Here is a 20522-nt window from a genome sequence, read left to right on the forward strand (position 1 = left end):
GTTATAGAAATACGTGTCAAAAATATTATTATTGTTTAAATACTGAAAACTGTTGTTTAAACATTGGTACCAAAGTGCCCCGTATTTTTGTTCTCAGATCTTTACCCCTTTCCATTATTTTATTTTTTAATGAAACCACTTTTTATTTTCTTTTTCCTGTTTTTTGGTTGAAAATTCCATATTTCAACAACAGTGGTATCAGCTTTATTATGAATTTTGTCCTTTCCTTCCTCTAGCTTCTTGTTTCTTCATTGATCAATTTTTTAACAAACCATTCAAAGCAAAGTAAATGAGTGACATCCACAAAGTCTCTCAAATGTTAAGGAATTCAAGTAATAAAGCTTACAGTTCAACATCTATCAGAAATTTCAAATTGTAACTATTTAATTTACCAAGTTTTGTAACTCACTCAGGTTCTTTGCAGTTGATATTCTCTCATTAAGCTTAAAACTTAAAAGCTTTTTCATTGCAAAAGTTTTATTTTGAGTCGTCTTTCTCTTGTAGAGACTATCCAATTTTTCCTAAAACTAGTCTCTTAAGATACATGATAAAAAATACTAACATCAATAGATGGTCTAATACACCAATGGTTTTTCTATGCATCTTCTCCCACTTTTTGTTTGGCATATTGCTTGGCTTGGCACTATCACCCTTAATAGGGCCATGAAAGTCCTTAAAATAAAGGATGTCCTCCATCATCAGCTTCCAAATTAAAAAATTCAATACCAAGAGTTTAACCAGAGTGTTTGTCATAGTCATATTTTTCATTTAATTTAACACAAGACAGCCACATTCCAAAATCCAAAGCTCTAATGACATTTGATGGTGTCACAAATCATCCAAGTCCATAACTCGTCCATATGTCTCGTCCAACCAAGGAAGCTACATTAGGCGGAGGAAATTCCTAACGTCCTGGCGAACCTCGTCCATATATGGACGAGGAATACCTCAGGAAACCTCATTATTTATGCAGGACAAGCCTTCCAAGATGATCTCGTACATCTTTCACTAAAGATGGATGAGCTCGTCGTGGAAGTCTCATCCATCCCTGCTAAGGATGGACGAGTTCATCGGCCCGTCCAACCCAGGTAACTTCCACAGCGGTTATGGAAGTTACCCCCAATTCTCTGGACTCCTCGACATTGGGAACGGTTACGAAACCGATAACTGTTCCACACATACTATATAAGGCTTCTTCGATGAATGGTAAGGGGATTCAGACAATTTCCTTTGGAGAGAATATTTATTCCTTACAGAGAGTTTAAAAGTAACTAACTTCATCATCGAAGGATTTTTGGCCGGTCACCACCGGTCCCCTCTAATTCAGTGTTCTTTGTATTACAGGAGATAGCCTAAAGATCATCGCTCGAGTCTTATCAACCCACTGATATCCAAGGAATTATCAGTTGGCGCCGTCTGTGGGAAGAGAGATTGTTCCACAGTTTACTTCTCCGTGACAAAGGGTTGATGGTTCGGACTAGATCAAGGGCTACTAGCCCAGGCCACCAGGGAAGCAGCAACCCGCATCGCGATCGCCAGTCTGCGCCGGTCATGCAGTCATCTGCCCAACATGCACAATCTATGGCAGACGCTATGGCGGAGTTGACTCGCCAAAACCAAGAATTACGAATGGAGATTAATATGAGGAGGCAAACACATGAAGAACGTGAAGGAGGACAAACACAGAGTCATGGCGGAAGAGAGAATACCGAAGTTGGAAGTCAATTTAGAGGCACCACTTCACGAACGGTACCACACTTGAAGGAAGAAATGGACCAAATGAAGAGAGTTATGGAGGAAATGAAGGAGAATATGAAAAGGGCGAATCCGATAGAAGATTTGGTTCACAGGACTGATTCTCCCTTTACGGCTTCTATCAACGGTCACCCCCTACCATCAAATTTCAAGTTGCCTTCTCTGGATTCATATGATGGAACACGTGACCCGTTTGATCACATAGCCACTTTCAAGACCACCATGCATCTTTAAGGGGTGCCTGATGAGATAATGTGTAGGGCCTTCCCTACCACCCTTAAGGGTTCAGTGCGAGTTTGGTTTAGCAAAATACCTCCAAATTCAGTGAGTTCTTTTGAAGAGTTGAGCAAGTTGTTTGTGAACAATTTCATTGGGGGACAAAGGCACAAGCGTTCCTCGTCCAGTTTGTTGACAATAGAGCAGGGAGAGAACGAGAGCCTTTGGTCATTTATCACCCGTTTCAACAGAGAAGCTCTCAGTGTGGATGAAGCAGATGATAAGCTTCTACTGGCAGCCTTCCATAACGGTGTGAATTCGGATCTGTTTATACACAAGCTCTATGAAAAAGAGCCCTAGTCCATGGCCGAACTCGTCCATTCGGCACAGAATTTTATGAATGCAGAAGATGCAATCATTGCTAAGAAGAGGAAGAGGTCTGAGAGAATGGACGCAAATCCCAGTCGCCATCACGAGCAAGGTACTCATCCAAAGAAGGGACGGACGGAGGAAAGGAGGGACCGAGAAAGTAAGAAGCCAGGCCCTTCAGTACGGAACCAGCAATATACCCCTTTAAACGCCCCACTTGAGCAGGTCCTTATGCAAATAAAGGATGATCCTTCCTTGAAATGGCCGGAGAAAATGAAGGGGGATCCTAACAAGCGCAACAGAAACAAGTATTGTCGCTTCCATAGGGATCATGGTCATGACACAGACGAGTGTTTTGACTTAAAGCAACAAATTGAAAATCTCATAAGGCAAGGGAAGTTGAGGGGTTGCCTTGGACGAGACCAGAGGGACGAGAAACAGAAGGGAAAGATGGAAGAATCAGCGCGACCACCACTCGGGGAGATAAGAGTCATCATTGGGGGAAGTTCAACTGGCCAGTCGTCCAAGTCCAAGAAAGCATACTTGAAGGTAGTACAGAGCGTCCAACTTTCTGGACGATCACCGAGAGCAAGGTCCACGGACGAGCGGGCAATCACTTTCACGGACGAGGATGCTGACAGAATTCATCACCCTTATGATGATGCTCTCGTCATCTCTTTACTAATTGCAAATTACACAACCAGAAGAGTGCTCGTGGACAATGGAAGCTCAGCAGACATTTTATATTATCCAGCTTTTCAGCAGATGAGATTAGGACGAGACCAGCTCCGTCCAGTGAACTCCCCCCTAGTAGGATTTGGTGGGATGAAGGTGCAACCAGTGGGTACCATTTCCTTATCCGTGGTAGTGGGGGCATATCCACGACAAATCACCAAGGATGTGAACTTCCTTGTGGTAGATTGTCCATCCTCCTACAATGCCATCATTGGTAGACCAACTTTGAATAGTTGGAAAGCTGTTACCTCTACTTACCACTTATCAGTCAAGTTTTCAACAGAGCACGGGGTAGGACAGGTGCAAGGTGACTAACTGGCAGCAAGAGAATGTTACTTGGCCATGCTGGCCATGGATGAACAAGTTCAAGCAATGAATATTGAAGAAAAGAAGGTTGTAGCAGAGCCTACTGAAGCATTGGAAGATATTTTCTTGGATGAAGATAACCCTGAGAGGTGTACCAGGGTTGGAGCAGATTTAGAAGAGAAGATTAAAAAGGACCTCGTCCAATTTTTGAAGAAAAACATCGATGTGTTCGCGTGGAGTCACGAGGATATGCCGGGTATAGACCCTAGTGTCGTTACCCACCGTTTGAATGTATGTCCTTCCTCCAAGCCTGTGCGGCAAAAGAAGAGGGTGTTTGCCCCTAGGAGAGATAGTGCAGTCAAGGACGAGGTCCAAAAGCTGATGGTAGCAAAGTTCATCCGGGAAGTGTACTACCCGGATTGGTTGGCCAATGTAGTAATGGTCAAAAAAGCAAATGGCAAGTGGAGAATGTGCGTGGACTTTACTGATCTGAACAAGGCTTGCCCCAAAGATAGTTATCCGCTATCGCGCATTGACCAGTTAGTAGACTCAACTGCAGGCCACAAATTGCTTAGCTTCATGGATGCCTTTTCAGGATACAATCAGATAAGAATGGACGAGGCTGACCAAGAGAAGACATCTTTTGTCACCAGTCAAGGCTTATTCTGCTATAAGGTGATGCCGTTTGGTTTAAAGAACGCAGGGGCAACATATCAGAGGTTGGTCAACCACACGTTTCGTCCGTAGATTGGGCGGAATGTGGAAGTCTATGTAGATGACATGCTGGTGAAAAGTCAGGACGAAGGAAGACATCTAGACGACCTGCAGGAAACATTTGAAACATTGAGGCAGTATCACATGAAGCTTAATCCTAGCAAATGTGCCTTTGGAGTATCATCAGAGAAATTCCTTGGCTTTATGGTATCCCACAGGGGAATCGAAGCGAATCCAGATAAAATTCAAGCAATATTGGACATGAATCCACCGCAAAATACCAAGGAAATCCAATCCCTCACTGGACGAGTTGCTACGCTTAACAGGTTTGTCTCTAAAGCTACTGATAAATGTTTGCCATTTTTTAAGGTTCTCAAAAAAGCATTTGAATGGACCGACGAGTGTTAGAGAGCTTTCGAAGACTTGAAAGTATACCTTACCATGGCACCGCTGTTGAGTCCATCAGTGGAAGGAGAGGAATTATATTTGTACTTAGCGGTAACCCTACATGCCGTGAGCTCAGCATTAATAAGAGAGGAAGATAAAGTGCAAAGACCTGTGTACTATACAAGCAAGGCATTGAAAGGAGCGGAAGGACGGTATCCACAAATGGAGAAATTGGCCTTCGCACTCATCACCGCTTCAAGGAAACTGAGGCATTATTTCCAAGCACATGTCATTAATGTCATGACAGATCATCCGCTCAAGAAGGCAATGAATAGACTGGAAGCTGCAGGACGATTAATCCAGTGGGCTGTGGAGCTCAGTGAGTTCGATATCAGGTATCAACCAAGGCATGCTATAAAAGCTCAATCCCTAGCAGATTTTGTTGCGGAGTTTACCCCAAGTCATAATGAGATAGAAGATTGTAAGAGATGGATCGTCCACGTAGATGGTTCGTCTACACGGCATGCAGGAGGAATTGGTGTGGTCCTGCAATCCCCAGAAGGAGATAAACTGAAACATAAAGTCCGTCTACAGTACCAAGCGACTAATAATGAAGTCGAATATGAAGCCCTCCTCAAAGGGCTAGAATTGGCTAAGTCTGTGGAAGCCAAGTCCATATGTGTCATGGGGGATTCTCAACTGATCATGGGACAAGTGAATGGGATGTATGAGGCGAAGGAAGAACGAATGAAGAAATACCTTGGTAGGGTGATGCGCCTTGTGAAAAGGTTTGAAAAACCTGACTTCGTTCAAATCCCAAGGGAGGAGAATGTGGAAGCTGATACTATAGCAAAAGAAGCCTCAGCAGATGATTCATTAGAGAAGTCAGATGAAGTTCAATATATGCCAAGTATAGATGTTCAGGAAGTACAACAGGTGGATAACAGAGAAAATTGGATGACTCCCATTATATCTTACTTGAAAGACGGACGATTGCCAGAAGAGAAGGACAAGGCCAAAAAGGTGAGGGTGAGATCAGCTAGATACGTCCTTATGAATGAAGTGCTATATAGGAGAGGTTTCTCTCAACCTTACCTTAGATGCTTAGCTCCGGACGAAGCAAACTACGTGCTGAGAGAAGTTCATGAAGGGGCATGTGGCAATCACTCAGGAGCCAGATCACTTGTCCACAAGGTCGTCCGTGCAGGGTATTACTGGCCGAACATGCAAGCTGATGCTAAAGCATACGTTAAGGTCTGCGACCAATGCCAGCGATTTAGCAACGTCCCTAGACAACCATCGGAATACCTCACCCCAATGGTGGCACCGTGGCCCTTCGCACAATGGGGACTGGACATTTTAGGTCCCTTCCCTTTGGGAATAAGGCAGATGAAGTTTCTAGTGGTGGGCATCGATTACTTCACCAAATGGGTGGAGGCAGAACCGTTGGCAAATATCACACAACAGAATGTGAAAAACTTCGTGTGGAAGAACATTGTATGTAGATTTGGAGTGCCAAAGGTATTGGTGTCTGACAACGGACGACAATTTGACAATGCACTCTTCAAGGACTTTTGCTTACACTTTGGAATTCAGAACCATTACTCCTCGCCTGCACACCCCCAAGCCAACGGCCAGGCTGAAGTCGCAAACCGATTCTTGTTGAAAATCATCAAGACTCGGCTTGAGGGGGCAAAGGGAGTATGGCCAGATGAATTACCAGGAGTTTTATGGGCATACAGGACCACAGTGAGGACCCCTACAGGGGAGACTCCTTTCAAGCTAGCCTATGGAAGCGATGCAGTCATACCTGCAGAAGTACATATGGCTAATCACAGGGTGATGATGTATCAAGACAAGGATAATGAGGACCAGCTTCGTCTGAACCTCGATCTAATAGACGAGGTAAGGGCAAACGCAGAACACAGGGCAGCAATGTATAAGAACCTCATGGCTAGGCAGTATGATGCGATGGTGAAGCCTAGGCGTTTCAATATAGGAGATCTCGTCCTGAGAAAGGTCTCTTTGTCAACCAAGAACCCAGCACATGGGAAGTTGGGCCCAAACTGGGAAGGACCCTATAGAGTTATCAACTGTAAAAGGCAAGGATCCTACTACCTGGAGGCCCTGGACGGGAGAAAGTTGGAACATCCTTGGAATGTAGAGCACTTGAGGAGGTACTACCAGTAAGAGTGAACCTATGGATGAGACTGGGTCTTATCTGTCTACTAGCGTACTACTATGAATGATGCTGTTTGATACTACTATGTTTGGTGTTGCTTGTGTGTGAAGTTTGAAACTATGATCTTATTACTTTTTATAGTTGTGTTATGGTTATGGACGAAGTCATGAAGTATGTATTTATTAAATAAAAAGGCATCAGTGTGCATGTACCTTGTCTGTAAACAATATTTATGTTATGTACAAAATGTTGTGTGAATTCTCCATGATATTGTCGTCCAAGTCAATCCTCAAGAGGGTTGAAAGATCCAAGACGAACAAAATCTCTGGACGCAGAGATGTAACGTCTAAATTTTCTTGAATAAAAGGAAAAAAACCACATCCATACTTGTCCAACTCATGGACGAGGTAGAGCCAACTGAAACAATCCAAATTCTGGACGAGAGAAAAAGTTGGCAAAATAAGTAGATGGTACGTAAAATTAGTTTGCAAGTCCTAAGACGAATCAAGCTAATTAAAAATACTACCTGCTAAGACGAGTTAGACTACATGAAAAATATGTATTCTCGACATGGACGAGCTAGGAGTTAAAATAGCTTAGCAGCATCCGTCCATGCAAAGAAAATGAAATCACTTGCCCATGCAAAGAAAATAAAACTTCATTCAAAAGGTGAACATCCTACGTTCAAGGGTTATAGTTTGAAAAACAAAAATACTTAAAAAAACCCGTCCTAAAACCATGGACGAGAATAATGTATTCTTGTTACATGAAAGGTCCAAAAACAAAGGACCAAATACAAAACCAAACAAAAAGAAAAGCGAAGCTACAAAGGTTAAAGTCTCGTCCTAAGAAGGGGGAGCATTCACAGCAGGCTCGTCCTGAGGAGGCTGAGTGCTGGCGTCGTCTTCCACGTTGACGTCATCAGAGCCGGTCTGGAGAAGAGAGCTTGTGGCAGCAGCAAGGTTAAGCTTGATTATGCTAAAGTCAACTTCAGGGAAGTTTTCAATAGCGTCCATTCTGAAATCTTCAAAACCAGCTGCATAATTGCGATCTAAAGTGTCAGTAAACTCTTTGGACGACTTGAACTCAGCCACAGCGTCCTCTTTTGCCTTGGAGAGACGAGCATTCAATTCATTGTTCATCTTTTGCAAGTGATCAATGCGCGTTTCCTTCTCCAATGCATCAGTCCTTAGCTCCTCAATCAGCTTGTTGCGCTCTTTGACCTCGTCCTTAGCTTTTTCAGCAGCCCCAGCCCATTTCTTACAATCAGCATTCACCTGCTGAATCCTCGTCTCCAACAAGACTCTCGTCTTGTCCAGCTCTGTTGCCTGTCTAGACGCCGCTATAAACTTTGACATGGCCTATGAATAGACAAAGCAACATAGAATGATTAAGTTGGGAAAAGTTGCTAACTGAACAAGGACGAGAGATGTAGACATACCTTAAAGAGGTCATGGACGCCTGAATGCTCAAATTCCTTCAAGCCCATGTTATAGCACATGTTTATGTCCTCGTCCTGGACGGCTATCTGGAAACGTTCCCAAGCCAGATCTTCGTTCTCAACAATGTTCGTAGAAGGCTGGGACGAGCCAGGCGTAGTAGACTTGGCCAAAGGGGTTCTGGGCGGAGTCTTGGACGGAGTGGACTCAACAGGAGTGGACGAGTCCACATCGACTATCTGGACGGTAGGCTGAGACTGAGGAGGTTTGGACTTGACCACCTTGGACGAGCCCTGCTTAACCCTTTTGTCTCTACGACTGGGGAGCCCTTCCAGGTCAATGTTCTTGGGCAAGAATTTTCTTTTGTCCCCAGCCGTTGGATGTGTCTGACCCTCAGGACGATCCTGGGCCATACCCTCAGGACGTTTCCCCTCTCCTGCAATTTCCTTCCCTTTGTTCTCTTTCATTGTTGACATTCCTAAGACGAGATGAACAAATTAGGAAATGTATGCATAAAAAAGAAAAGGGAAAGGAAGTTTAGCTAAAAACTTACTTTTTCGCACAGTAACTTCGTGGGCTATAGCTTCGTCTGAAGGCTCGGGACCTAAACCCCACTTGGCTAGACGTCTAAGCGTGACAAGAGAATGGAAGCTCCTGTCTGTATGTAGACGAGCCCTGTGGACACGGTCACGATGAAATTTGCTCAAGGACGGACGTTTGGCAGCTACAACACAATGAACAAACAAAGGTTAGGAATTGTAAATCTATCAAATAGAAGTAAGAATAAAAATAAACAGGGGGAAGGGACATACCTTCTGGACGAAGGTTCCCTAGGTCCCCAGTGTAAGGGGGAAAGGGATCCCTGCCAACGTCCACAGGGTTCCCTGCCCAGAAGCGTGAAACAAAAATGAACTCCGTCTTCCACTTCCTATCAGACGAAGCTAGGGACTTAATCAATCTACAATCGTTCCCTCTAGCAGTAAACTGATAAAAACCCTCAGATTGGCTTATGGTAGATGGTTTATAACAATAAAGGAACTCGTCCACTGTAAGAGGACGGTCCCCACCAAAAACTTCCCTCCACAAAATTTGCATGGAGATAACTAATCTCCATGCATTAGGATTGAATTGACAAATACCTACACCTAATTTGACTAATAACTCTCTAGCGAAGGCATTTAAAGGAAACCTAAGGCCACCTAAGAAGTAAGATTCATAGACGCCTATTCCAAAACGGGGTTCACAACACCACTCTCCACGGACGGGCAGCCTAGGGTTAAACTCTTCTGGAATTTGATACCAGGATTTAAGACTACTTAATCTTTGTTCGTCTGTCTTAGAATGGACGCCTACAGCACAACTAAAGACGGTTTCTACCTCGTCCGTAGGACTGGACGGAGAACCAGCTTGTGAGCCAGAAGCTCTCCTAAGCTGTTCTTGGACGACCTCAAGAGGGAACCCAGGGGCCCCAAAAGAGTAATTCTCTTCCGTGCTTCCTCCACTCTCATCACTAGCGCTGCTAGAACTTGACCTATCACTAGTATCCTCACAGTACTTGTCTATAACCTTATTAAGGCTATCAGTAGACGAGGAAGCAACAGACATCTCTAGTAAAAACTTAAAACCTAAAGACAAGGAAAAGAAGAGTACCTGGCTCTAGACGGAAGAAGACTTTAGACGCAGAGGAACTCCTAGACGAGGCTCTAGACGATGGATGTCAAGGAAGAAAATCTCTGGAATGAGGAGGGTTAAGGGAGGCATTCCACTATTTATAGGATGCTGACCTGGGTAATCGAAACGACCCAACCAATACGAAAGCGACACGTGGCATCTACCTCGGAAAAATAAATCGACGGAATCAGTCGCCAATAAAAAAATGACACGTGGCGCAGTAATTATGAACGAATTATATACGTCCAAGGACGTCCAACCCTTTGGACGACTCACATGGACGAGGGGGCAACTGATGGTGTCACAAATCATCCAAGTCCATAACCCGTCCATATGTCTCGTCCAACCAAGGAAGCTACATTAGGCGGAGGAAATTCCTAACGTCCTGGCGAACCTCGTCCATATATGGACGAGGAATACCTCAGGAAACCTCATTATTTATGCAGGACAAGCCTTCCAAGATGATCTCGTCCATCTTTCACTAAAGATGGACGAGCTCGTCGTGGAAGTCTCGTCCATCCCTGCTAAAGATGGACGAGTTCATCGGCCCGTCCAACCCAGGTAACTTCCACAGCGGTTATGGAAGTTACCCCCAATTCTTTGGACTCCTCGACATTGGGAACGGTTACGAAACCGATAACCGTTCCACACATACTATATAAGGCTTCTTCGATGAATGGTAAGGGGATTCAGACAATTTCCTTTGGAGAGAATATTTATTCCTTACAGAGAGTTTAAAAGTAACTAACTTCATCATCGGAGGATTTTTGGCCGGTCACCACCGGTCCTCTCTGATTCAGTGTTCTTTGTATTACAGGAGATAGCCCAAAGATCATCGCTCGAGTCTTATCAACCCACTGATATCCAAGGAATTATCAACATTTGTTGGGATAAATCTTTGTCTATATGTGAATTAAATCAAATAAAAAAACCCAAGCAATGAAGACAAACAGAATTGCCCACAAACTCCAAGCAAAAATCAACCATGGTAGCAATGACTCAATCTAACATTTTTTTAGCGGGGAGTGCCCCTATGTTCACGCCTGTTAGGTTCTAAGGATTAGGAACTAATGTATTAGAATTCTAATTTGTATTGTTGGCAAACCATGATCAAAACAGGTTTTAGTCTTGTTTAGACTTGCTCAAAGTGTATGTGTTTTATGTAAAGTTGGAATCGAGTTACTGCAGAATTTATTGTACAATTCTGTCTGGCTTGATCGATTAAGAATTAGACTCGATTGATCGAAACTCAGGCAGAATGTTTTTTTGCAAAATTTACCAACCCAGCCCAAGCTCGTTTAACGTGTAGGGTTTTATGTTTTGTCTTAAGCATAAAAGAGAAAATCCTAGCCACGTTTTGGTTGCTCCTTATGCTGTGTATGTGAATCTTTTGTGAGATCAAGAGATGATTGCCTTTACACATACTTAGGGTTTCCAAGTCCAAGATTATGTCAAAAACTTGGTAATCGATTTAGTTGCTACATTAAGAGCTTAAAGATATATAAGTGGGAGTGCTTGTACTTACTGGAGAATCCAAGAAAAAAGGAGTCTATGGTCTCGGAGCTTGCACGTGGTCGTGTCAGTAAGTTTCTACTAGTGGATAGCAATGGGATGTTAGTGGTCTAAGTCGCTATTGTAAAACTTCGATTCTTTCATAATGGATTCAGGTTTATCTTGAGGATAGTTAGGTTAAATCCTCCCCAGGTTTTTACCGGTATGGTTTCCTGGGTCATCATATTTTTGTGTTCTTTATATTCCGCACTTTACATTGATATGATTATATGATTGTGTTAACCTAAATCTGAAATTTTGACTAAATTACTTTTTCTCTCTCCTCTCTTTTATTTTTAGAGACTTCTCTCTCCTTTCTTTGGTCACATCATTTCTCTTTTCTCTCTCTTATTTTTTTCTCACAATTTCAATAATACTATTGCCGAAATTCACTTCTTTCCTAACTCAGCTAAATAACTTTGAACAGTTATATCACAAGTAAACTCACACTTAGACAAAATCTAGCCAAAAGAATAACTAAATAAATGTTATTTTGGATTTTTATGAATTTCTTTTGCTCGGTTTCTGTAATAATCGACGAGGCCAAGCATTCTATTTAGGTTGGATAAACTCTTTTGCCATGAAAGTTAGTCGCATGAGCTTATTATCTGCCTTCTGATTTTGATATATGGGGATTAACTCTACTTTGACTTCTACAAACACCTTCATAAGCCTTGAGAATTGAGATGACCCTGAGATTTTTCTTCAAGTTCTCCCTTTTCCTCGTACTACTCTATTTTCCAACTTGACCATCTAGCTTATGAATCACTAAAAATCAGTAGCCGCTTTACAGAGGATTCTGGCCCTTTGCCCTTTCTGGGAAACATATTTGGCATAATGCCCCTGTTTTGAAACTATATAGGGGCGTGCCCCTGTTTGGATACTCGATATCCGTAACGGCGAGTTACTTAAGTAACTCGATTATTGAGAAACCGAGTTGAGGGCAGGTTCTTGCCACGCTGGTGTTCCACCTTGGCTTTTGGGCAATAAAATATTCCCGCGTTACTGCTTAGAACTCGTCCATGTGGAAAACGAGTACCTAAAACCCGAATAACCGATAATCGAGTTATAATGGCAGACTCGGTTATTATATAACCGAGTTTTATGCTAGTCTGACGCCATTTCACATCAGTTGTACACACGTGAAGCTTAACCCGATTAATAGGAAATCGAGTTATTAATACTCGGTTCTTTAATAGTCGAGTTATTCTGCTATATGCAGTTCTCCTCATAATTTTCAGATATTCTCCTCATTCTTTGAATTTTCGGTCAGGGGCACGCGTTTTCTCTCCATCATCTCAGGTTTTCCTAACTCATTCTCTTCTTTGAAATACATTGAGAATTTTATTATTGTGTTGGTAAACATAGTTGTAGATACTATAAAAATTTATCAATCATAATGTATGTTTTTTTGTTAGAGTTTAATTTTCATTTAATAATTTGTATTACTTATGCTGTGGTATTTTCTTGAATAAGGGTTATGTGTATTTTCTTGAATGGTGTTTTAGAGGTATATTAGTTGTTTGGTGTTGTTTGATGTTACAAGAAACGTACGAGGATCAATAGAAATGGTGATAAATGTTATGTGTGTACATTGGGTTATATTGCGTGTTATGTGTGTAATGGTTATGGTAAAATTTGAGTGTTAGTATTTAATTTTTAGCATGTAATAGTACACAAATTGATGAATGTCTTTGTCATGTACCGGAGGCGGAGGCGGAGTCGGGGGGGGGGGGGGGAGGAGAGGGGGCAAGTGCCCCCCTTGACTTGTCCAAAAATATTCCACATGTACTACTATTAGGGAATATTTAGAATGCTTTACCCTCCTTGATGTAGAAAAAAAACACAAATCAGGAAAAAAGCTTCCTGGCCCTGCTGAAATGTCAAGGAAAATGACAAGCTTACCTAAGTCAATGACACCGTGTAAGGAAAAAAAATAGGAAACAAGGAAAAAGTTTCGTGACAGAAGCAAAAATAATTAGAAGAATTTCCGTTAGGCACAATAACACACACCAATTTTTTTATATTGTTTTTTGGTCCTCAATTTGTTGACATTTCAGTTTTAAATTGTGGGTTTATGCTATGAACTAAAATTTTAATTAGTTTGTAAAATAAAAAGAAAGTCGAACTTTTCCTATAGTTTCAAAAACAATCAAGAAAAGATAGTGAGATGTGTATACAACTTTGCAAGTAAATTGCTATATTTTAAATATTTTTAAAATATATTTATTTCCACAATTTATTTTATAGTATTAACTTAAATGTGTAAATATAGTTTACATAGTTTTTGTATGACACTTATAGTTGTTTTTATAATTTTTTTGAATATATATATATAAAATTTTTTTTGGGTTAATATTGACTTCTAAGCTTGCCCCCCCTGAATTGAAATCCTACCTCCGCCACTGTCATGTACCATCTTATGCAGCATTACATTATTTACCAACAATTGATGCACACTATTAACTTGATCAGTTGATGTTATTGTATTCAGTGTCAATGTCTGGTTCTGGCAACCCACAACTCTATAGGCCTCACGATGTGTTCACTGCTATGGGTCGTTGCTGGGTATTGGAAGATGAGTTTAGCTATCCAATCAATCCAAATCTGCGAAATAGTGCTTATGTTCACAATACCATGAGACAGGAGTGGGATTGGTTATTTTGTGAACAACAAATGTTTTATGATGAGTTGACTGGTTTTAAGTTGCCAGTGCCTCGGCGACTCGCATCGCAGATGCCTAAAGACACGATTGACGAACTTCGTAAAGCATTGAACCGCATAAGAGAAGAAAATAATCGAATGAAGATACGTCTTAATCGATATCGGACCCAAGTCGAGATTCGAGAGTCAGTGGAGGGAGGGTGGTACGAGCACGCACAATTCATGCAATCACTTCTTGCTGATCCCATTTATCAGTCAGACGTGGAGATGTCAGATGAAGACTAATCGTGTCGTGGTGTAATTAGACTTTGTTATTTAACTATTTTTGTTAACTATGTTTTAAATGTATGTGGGTCACTGTTGTTGCATTTGTATTAGGTAAACCTTATTATTGATTGTGAGGACCATGCACATTATTCGTAATCTACTTTATTCCCACAGAACGCATAAAAGTCAAATATTCCCACACATGATTGATGTTTTTCAATAAGCACCTAGAACATAACAATAAGCACCTACAACATAACACAGAAAACTTAAAGTAACTTACACGATGTCACCAATATGCATGCATTGCATATCGAACAGTAATGCTACTAACATTATTGACTTAACCTAGACATAACACACATACCACATAGGCATTCACTCTGACAGGTAGTCCTCGTAGTTGAGGACATTGTTACGTTCCGTCGGAGTGAGTTGCCGGTTCGTGGCGGCGGCCAGCTCTTCCGCTAGCTGTAGCATGTGATACCTGGACCTACGCAGTATCATCAGATTATTCTCTTTTTTTATTTTTGTCACTGCACGCTCATATTGATGCATATTTTGTCGTGATAGTGTGAGTGAAACACGATCAACAAGAGGCGCTCCGATTCGCACGAGATCATCGTGCAGAGCGTTGGACTCGTTCACACGAAAGTCCCACTCCCGCTGCAGTCCGGCATAGTATTCCCTCTCGTCGGAATCTCTCTCCCTCCTATAGTTATCTGGAAAACGAGGTAGCATCCAATTGCGCATTGACATTGGAAAATGTGACTTATGATCGGTATCTGTAGATGTTTTGCAAGGGTAGATGTAAATGGGAGTGGGACTTTATATAGGAGTTTTGCAAGGGTAGATGTAAATGGGACTAGGACTTTATATAGGAGTTTTGCAAGGGTAGATGTAAATGGGACTAGGACTTTATATAGGAGTTTTGCAAGGGTAAATATTCACGTGGATGTGATTATATGTAAGGGTAAGTATTCACGTGAATAAAGATGATATGTCTCGTCATTGTATTGTTTAGTGAGGTGTTGAGGAGCACATACTAACTGCGAACATGACTTGGCTATACAGTGGCACCTGTTGGTGCACGTGGTTCGCTGAGGCAACTGTTTGATATGGATATAGCTTATGGTACAGTAGAAGGCAGGTGATGTGTACTGCAAAGGAGGTTGTGTGTTTATTCACGTGAAGACTATTCAGCATTGCTATGCTTCATCTGACATGACTTGACGAGACAGTGCTGAGTTGCATTAAATGTTTCATAAACTTTTCGAGGATGCTCTGCATCATTGAAAACGGTGCATTGCAAAAATCTGCATATTTGTGTATTGACGAGCGTGTAGGTGATATGACTAGATAGGGTTCACGTGAAGACTATTCAGCATTCCTGTGCCTCGTCTGACATGACTTGACGAGACAATGCCGAGCTTTGTTAAATGTATCATAAACTTTTCAGGAATGCTCTGCATCCTTGAAAACGGTGCATTGCGAAAGGATGCATATCTGTGTGTGCATGTGCGTGTAAGTGATATGACTGTATAGGGTTCAACAATGTGACGCACTGTTGAGCAGCACATGCAGCACTGCAAAGTGTATAAGTAGAAATGGTGGACAACTCACCCCCAAAATCAATGCATAAACTTTGAAGGGATGCTCTGTATTTTCACGTGAGTGTGGATGGGTACTTGTGGTCAGGGTTAAACAGTGCTAAGCTATCCATGGTAGCTACACTCATTGTTCCCTATGGTGGTATTTGGCAAGTGGGATTGAATCCCTGTTGATAACAACATTTGGTTTTGTAATGGTTGGCAGGATTTCGTTGAACACCATTCTATCTGTTATGTTTATTTTCTAGTTTTCAGATGTGAAGGAAAATCAAGCTTCCATGTTCTTATATTTGATAAGACTACCACTGAGATTCAATATCCACCCAATAACAACTGTAAATTGGAAGATCATCAGCTATAAATAATAGACTTATATGAAGATGATAGAAACATATCCCTTAGCTGATTTGCCCATAAAACATGAAGCCAAACAAAAGTTTGTTACGAAAGTAACAAAAAACTTTCTTCTACATAAAGAGGAAGACAGAATGAGTGGTTGGCCTGATTTGGATGAGTCTGTATGTAATGTATTTATATAAAGTAGGACAGTTGTAGAACTAAGATACATGGATTCGGGTATATGATACAGCAACTGATGGTGTCATATATATGAATTATTTGTATTATTGAATCATATGTGTGGTTAGTATGTGTGGTTTGGATGAGTCTGTATGTATTGGATCTATTAAATTTTTCTACAAGTAATGTGCAATAAATCTAAGTTGGGTGATGAGTGTTATGTGGGTAACATTTCAATTTACACAGAGAGAATATTGGAAACATCAACATTTCTAAGCAGAGGACATTTTCCAACCAAAGCACAAGAATCATATGTAGCAACAAAGAACAACAGGGAAAGAATGAATTACCAGCCTACTACACTTAGCTAATCCATGCTAAGTTTTGCAACATACTGACATAACAATTTAATATAGTACCAGTTTCACGGAATGCATGTTGGAAGGGAGTATTATCTTGAACAAAGGTGTGTTTTTACACCTCACCGGTGATGGTCTCAGTTGGGCCCTACTCTACTTCGGCGAGTCCTTGCTTTAGGAACCATATGGTTTTTGTGTGAAAGAGTGGTTGGTGTGTGTGGTTTGGAAGAGTCTGTATTGTAGAATGTATGAAATTTTCAGTTTAAATTTTCATATGTAGCAACAAAGAACAGCAGGTAAAAAATGATAAACTGATTTCATTTAAACTTAGCGAAAAGTAATGAATAGCTTCTCTTTAGTAATGCAAAAGTTGAACGTACATAATCATCATTTGTCAGACGTTAAGAACAACATTTTGTAGTGCACAGAATGTGTAGACATTAACAACAACGTCTAATGTTCGTAGGTAGAAATTTCTGGAAGTCATCATTGCTTGAATCTGAGAAGTCTGAAATATCTCTTTCATCATCTAACGCAGTAATTTCATTAATAGACTTCATGGCTCGCTCTTGCGCCTTCCCCTTTAGATGCTTCCTAGCTTTTTGGATCGCGTGAAAACGGTCTAGTCGCCTTTGCATTTGATTGTTCTCTTGTTCAAGACGCGCAAGTATGTTGGCAGGTTCATCTCTAGGTAACTCGGCTGAGCGTGCCTTAGGAACTCGTAACCCGTGCCATCGACAATACACCTCCAACTCACACCTCTTCTCGTATAGGGTTGACCATGGTGGTTCTGCTACGGTGAACTCTATTGCGGTTGTATCTGTACTTAGTTTTGTGGGTTTGCCGACCATGATGTGTCCGACGCTTCCAAGACTCTCGTACGTGTATATTGGCATATTAATGAAATCTCTCTTCTTTCCGACCCATTTCCCTCCATAGTGGTCTGTGTATGTCTGTAGTTGTTGATCTGCTGGAGCTTCTGATGATCCATATGTTGAAGTAGATCCAAACTTGTTTCACATTTTACGCTTTGACATTGAGACGCTGCGACTCATAGCTTACTCAATCTACGAATTTAGTGGGAGTAGAAAGAAAGTCATTATTGTGGTGCATTTATAACCGAGTTTCATGGTTCAAGCATTACAATCAAAATTTAGTAGAGCTTGTCATGTCAATACAGGCTAGAAAAACACTGTATGAAGAGGGTCATAATTGTTACCATTGTCATGTGTCTAGATTCTTGTGGGGACGACACCAATTTAAATATGAAATTGGTGTCTAATTTTCCTCCATCTATCTAAATTTAACTGGGATCAATTGTAATTACGCTACTATTACTGATAGAAGTTAGGTGAAAGTTAGCTGTGCTGCTATTTTATTAATTTTTTTTCCCCCACACCCGTGTATTTTCAGGTTCACCTCTCCTTCTACAATAATCAAAACCCAAGATTGTTCCTCTCCCACTCAACTGATTACGCCACCTTAACATACAGCTCCCCTATTTTTCAATGAATGCTATTTATGTATCTTATATAGGAAGAGGTTCTCCATCTATTCCGATTTTACTTTTCTTTACAACTTTAATGGTCCTGGTTTATGCTCTGCAAAACCAATTCCAACCATTCCTAAGGTTTGATTACTCATCTATATATATATATATAAAACCGAAGTCTCTGCTGGCACCACAATTTTCCACATCAGCATCATTTAAAAAAAAAAAAACAAAAATTCTAATTTATTTTTTTCTCTAAAACCTAATAATAATACATAAAAGTGATAAAACCCAATAATACAAACCCAATTCTCTTCAAGCCGACTCCAAACTTCTAAAAAACCTAAAAAACACACAGCCGACTCCAAGTTTTTGAAAAACGTAAAAAAACACACGGTGAAACCTTCAACTACCTCCTTCCTTCTCTCTCACTCCAATCTCTATCTATCTCTATCTCCAATGAGACCCAGAAAACTCATAAATCAACCATTGAAGAGTGAAAAAAAAGTTTTCAGAGCTGTGATCCTTGAACAAATAACATTCTTGGATGACAAAGCAGTCTTTTTATTCAATTGGTGATAAGAACACATATTTGTCTCATAAAAACTTATCTACAGTTTCTGTCCCAAGCTCTTTTGACCAAGACGATGGCTTATATATAAGTTTTTCTAGCACGGTCATACGGACTCATACGGCCAAACTGGGTATTCTGGATGTTCTGACTAACATTCCTGTTGCAGCATATTCCTTCGCCTTCCTTCATCAATATACAACATCGACTTTTCTTTGTGTTGCAGCTAGGACAGGAATTCCGAACATATGGACGTCGGAAACCATAAGGAAGGTTTTTTCCATCGAACGAAGGTTTGTCACAATTCACTAGCGCTAATATAAATGCCAATAATGTAAATGGTACAATCCATTTATACTCCATATTTTGCATCTAAAAATTTTCTTTCTTCATTAAGAAATATTACTATATAATTTTAACAATTACAGTAAATAGTGGAATTCCCAAAAACAAGTGTTTAACCATCACCATAATCTCAACTGTATTGCTATATTCTTCCAATCATTGGCATCCAAACGCTCTTAGACACTGAATATTGTGGAAGCGTTGAAGCAATAGGTAAGAGAGGTTGCCTTTCTCAGTTATATACGTAGCTATCATTTGTTTGTTATGACTATAAGAATGCACGCATCGGCCGCAGTTGCATTTTTTGCTTACATTCTTTTCTTCTAAAAGACTATATCCATACAAATTATATATAGGAACCCATAATACCATCATGCTGTGGCAAATACTCTCTGAGAAATGCTATATCGGTATATCTATAATATTTTCACAATATTTTTATAACAAGTCTCAAATGGTAGATTGCTACAAAAAGTACTAACACAATTCAAACTGCATCAAACGGATCTAGCTTTTCCAGCCAAATTTTTTATGGAGATATTAATGAAGGTTCTCTGATTGTTTGAGTTACAAAAGCAATGTGTCCTTAAGTGCATCTGTTTGTCAGGTGGTAAAATCATTTTGGTTCTATAAATCTGTGTGTCCTTTATTGTTTATCAGTTTCTAATTGACTTGTAGATAACTTTTACGTACAAATTCATATATTGTGAGCTACATATCATACGTTATAATATTAAGTACAAAATTGTTATCAATGCTTTAAGGGAATAGAACCAATCTATTCAAATTTGATAATGGACTACTATGAGGGAGTCCAACCTCGAACAACATATGAATATAATGCCCTGTTTGTTTAATTATAAATGTTTTTTATTAGGAAATTGGTGATTTTCAAGAAAACCATATCATTTTTCTGTGTTTGGTATTGATCTTGAAAATGAGCTTAAAAACGTTTTCTAACCAAAAGTATAACTCTGAAGTATTATCTTATTTTTGTTTTTTTTTTTCTTCTTCACATGTATTTAGGGTTGTGTTGGGAATCAGGAATATTTATATAAATTGGATTTTTTGGCTTAAGCGTATATTAGATTTAGGGATTAGGTTTGCACAACATAATTAAGGGAATGATCGATTCTCTTTCCTTTTTTTTGAATTAAATTACATATTTTCATTCATTTTTTAAGTCATTATACCATCAATCAAAATAAATATACGTACTTTTTTTCATTCTTTGCTTTCTTTCTTTCTTTTTATTTTTAATTTTTAATATCTTTTATCCTAATATGTCAATAATTTTTTAATTTCTAGATTACATTATTCAAAATTTTTTTTTAAAGTCCCTCTATTTTAGCACCTGTACATCAATCAAG

The 20522-nt window shown here is 40.2% G+C and overlaps 1 protein-coding gene across 1 annotated transcript; it reads left to right on the plus strand.

Annotated features, from left to right (window-relative positions):
* The first annotated feature begins 12568 nt into the window (after nucleotides 1-12568).
* Nucleotides 12569-14354, plus strand: LOC126718659 (uncharacterized). The gene is made up of 2 exons (XM_050420977.1): nucleotides 12569-12627; nucleotides 13820-14354. Exon 2 carries the CDS (start codon nucleotides 13825-13827, stop codon nucleotides 14272-14274), a length of 450 nt encoding a protein of 149 aa, XP_050276934.1. The 5' UTR covers nucleotides 12569-12627; nucleotides 13820-13824; the 3' UTR covers nucleotides 14275-14354.
* Nucleotides 14355-20522: the final 6168 nt, after the last annotated feature.

The sequence above is a fragment of the Quercus robur genome, chromosome 3 (assembly GCF_932294415.1).
Source record: "Quercus robur chromosome 3, dhQueRobu3.1, whole genome shotgun sequence".
Taxonomy (NCBI): Eukaryota; Viridiplantae; Streptophyta; class Magnoliopsida; order Fagales; family Fagaceae; genus Quercus; species Quercus robur.

Excerpts from the sequence above, each read along its gene's own strand:
- LOC126718659 (XM_050420977.1), top strand. The coding sequence starts at position 13,825 with ATGTCTGGTTCTGGCAACCCACAACTCTATAGGCCTCACGATGTGTTC.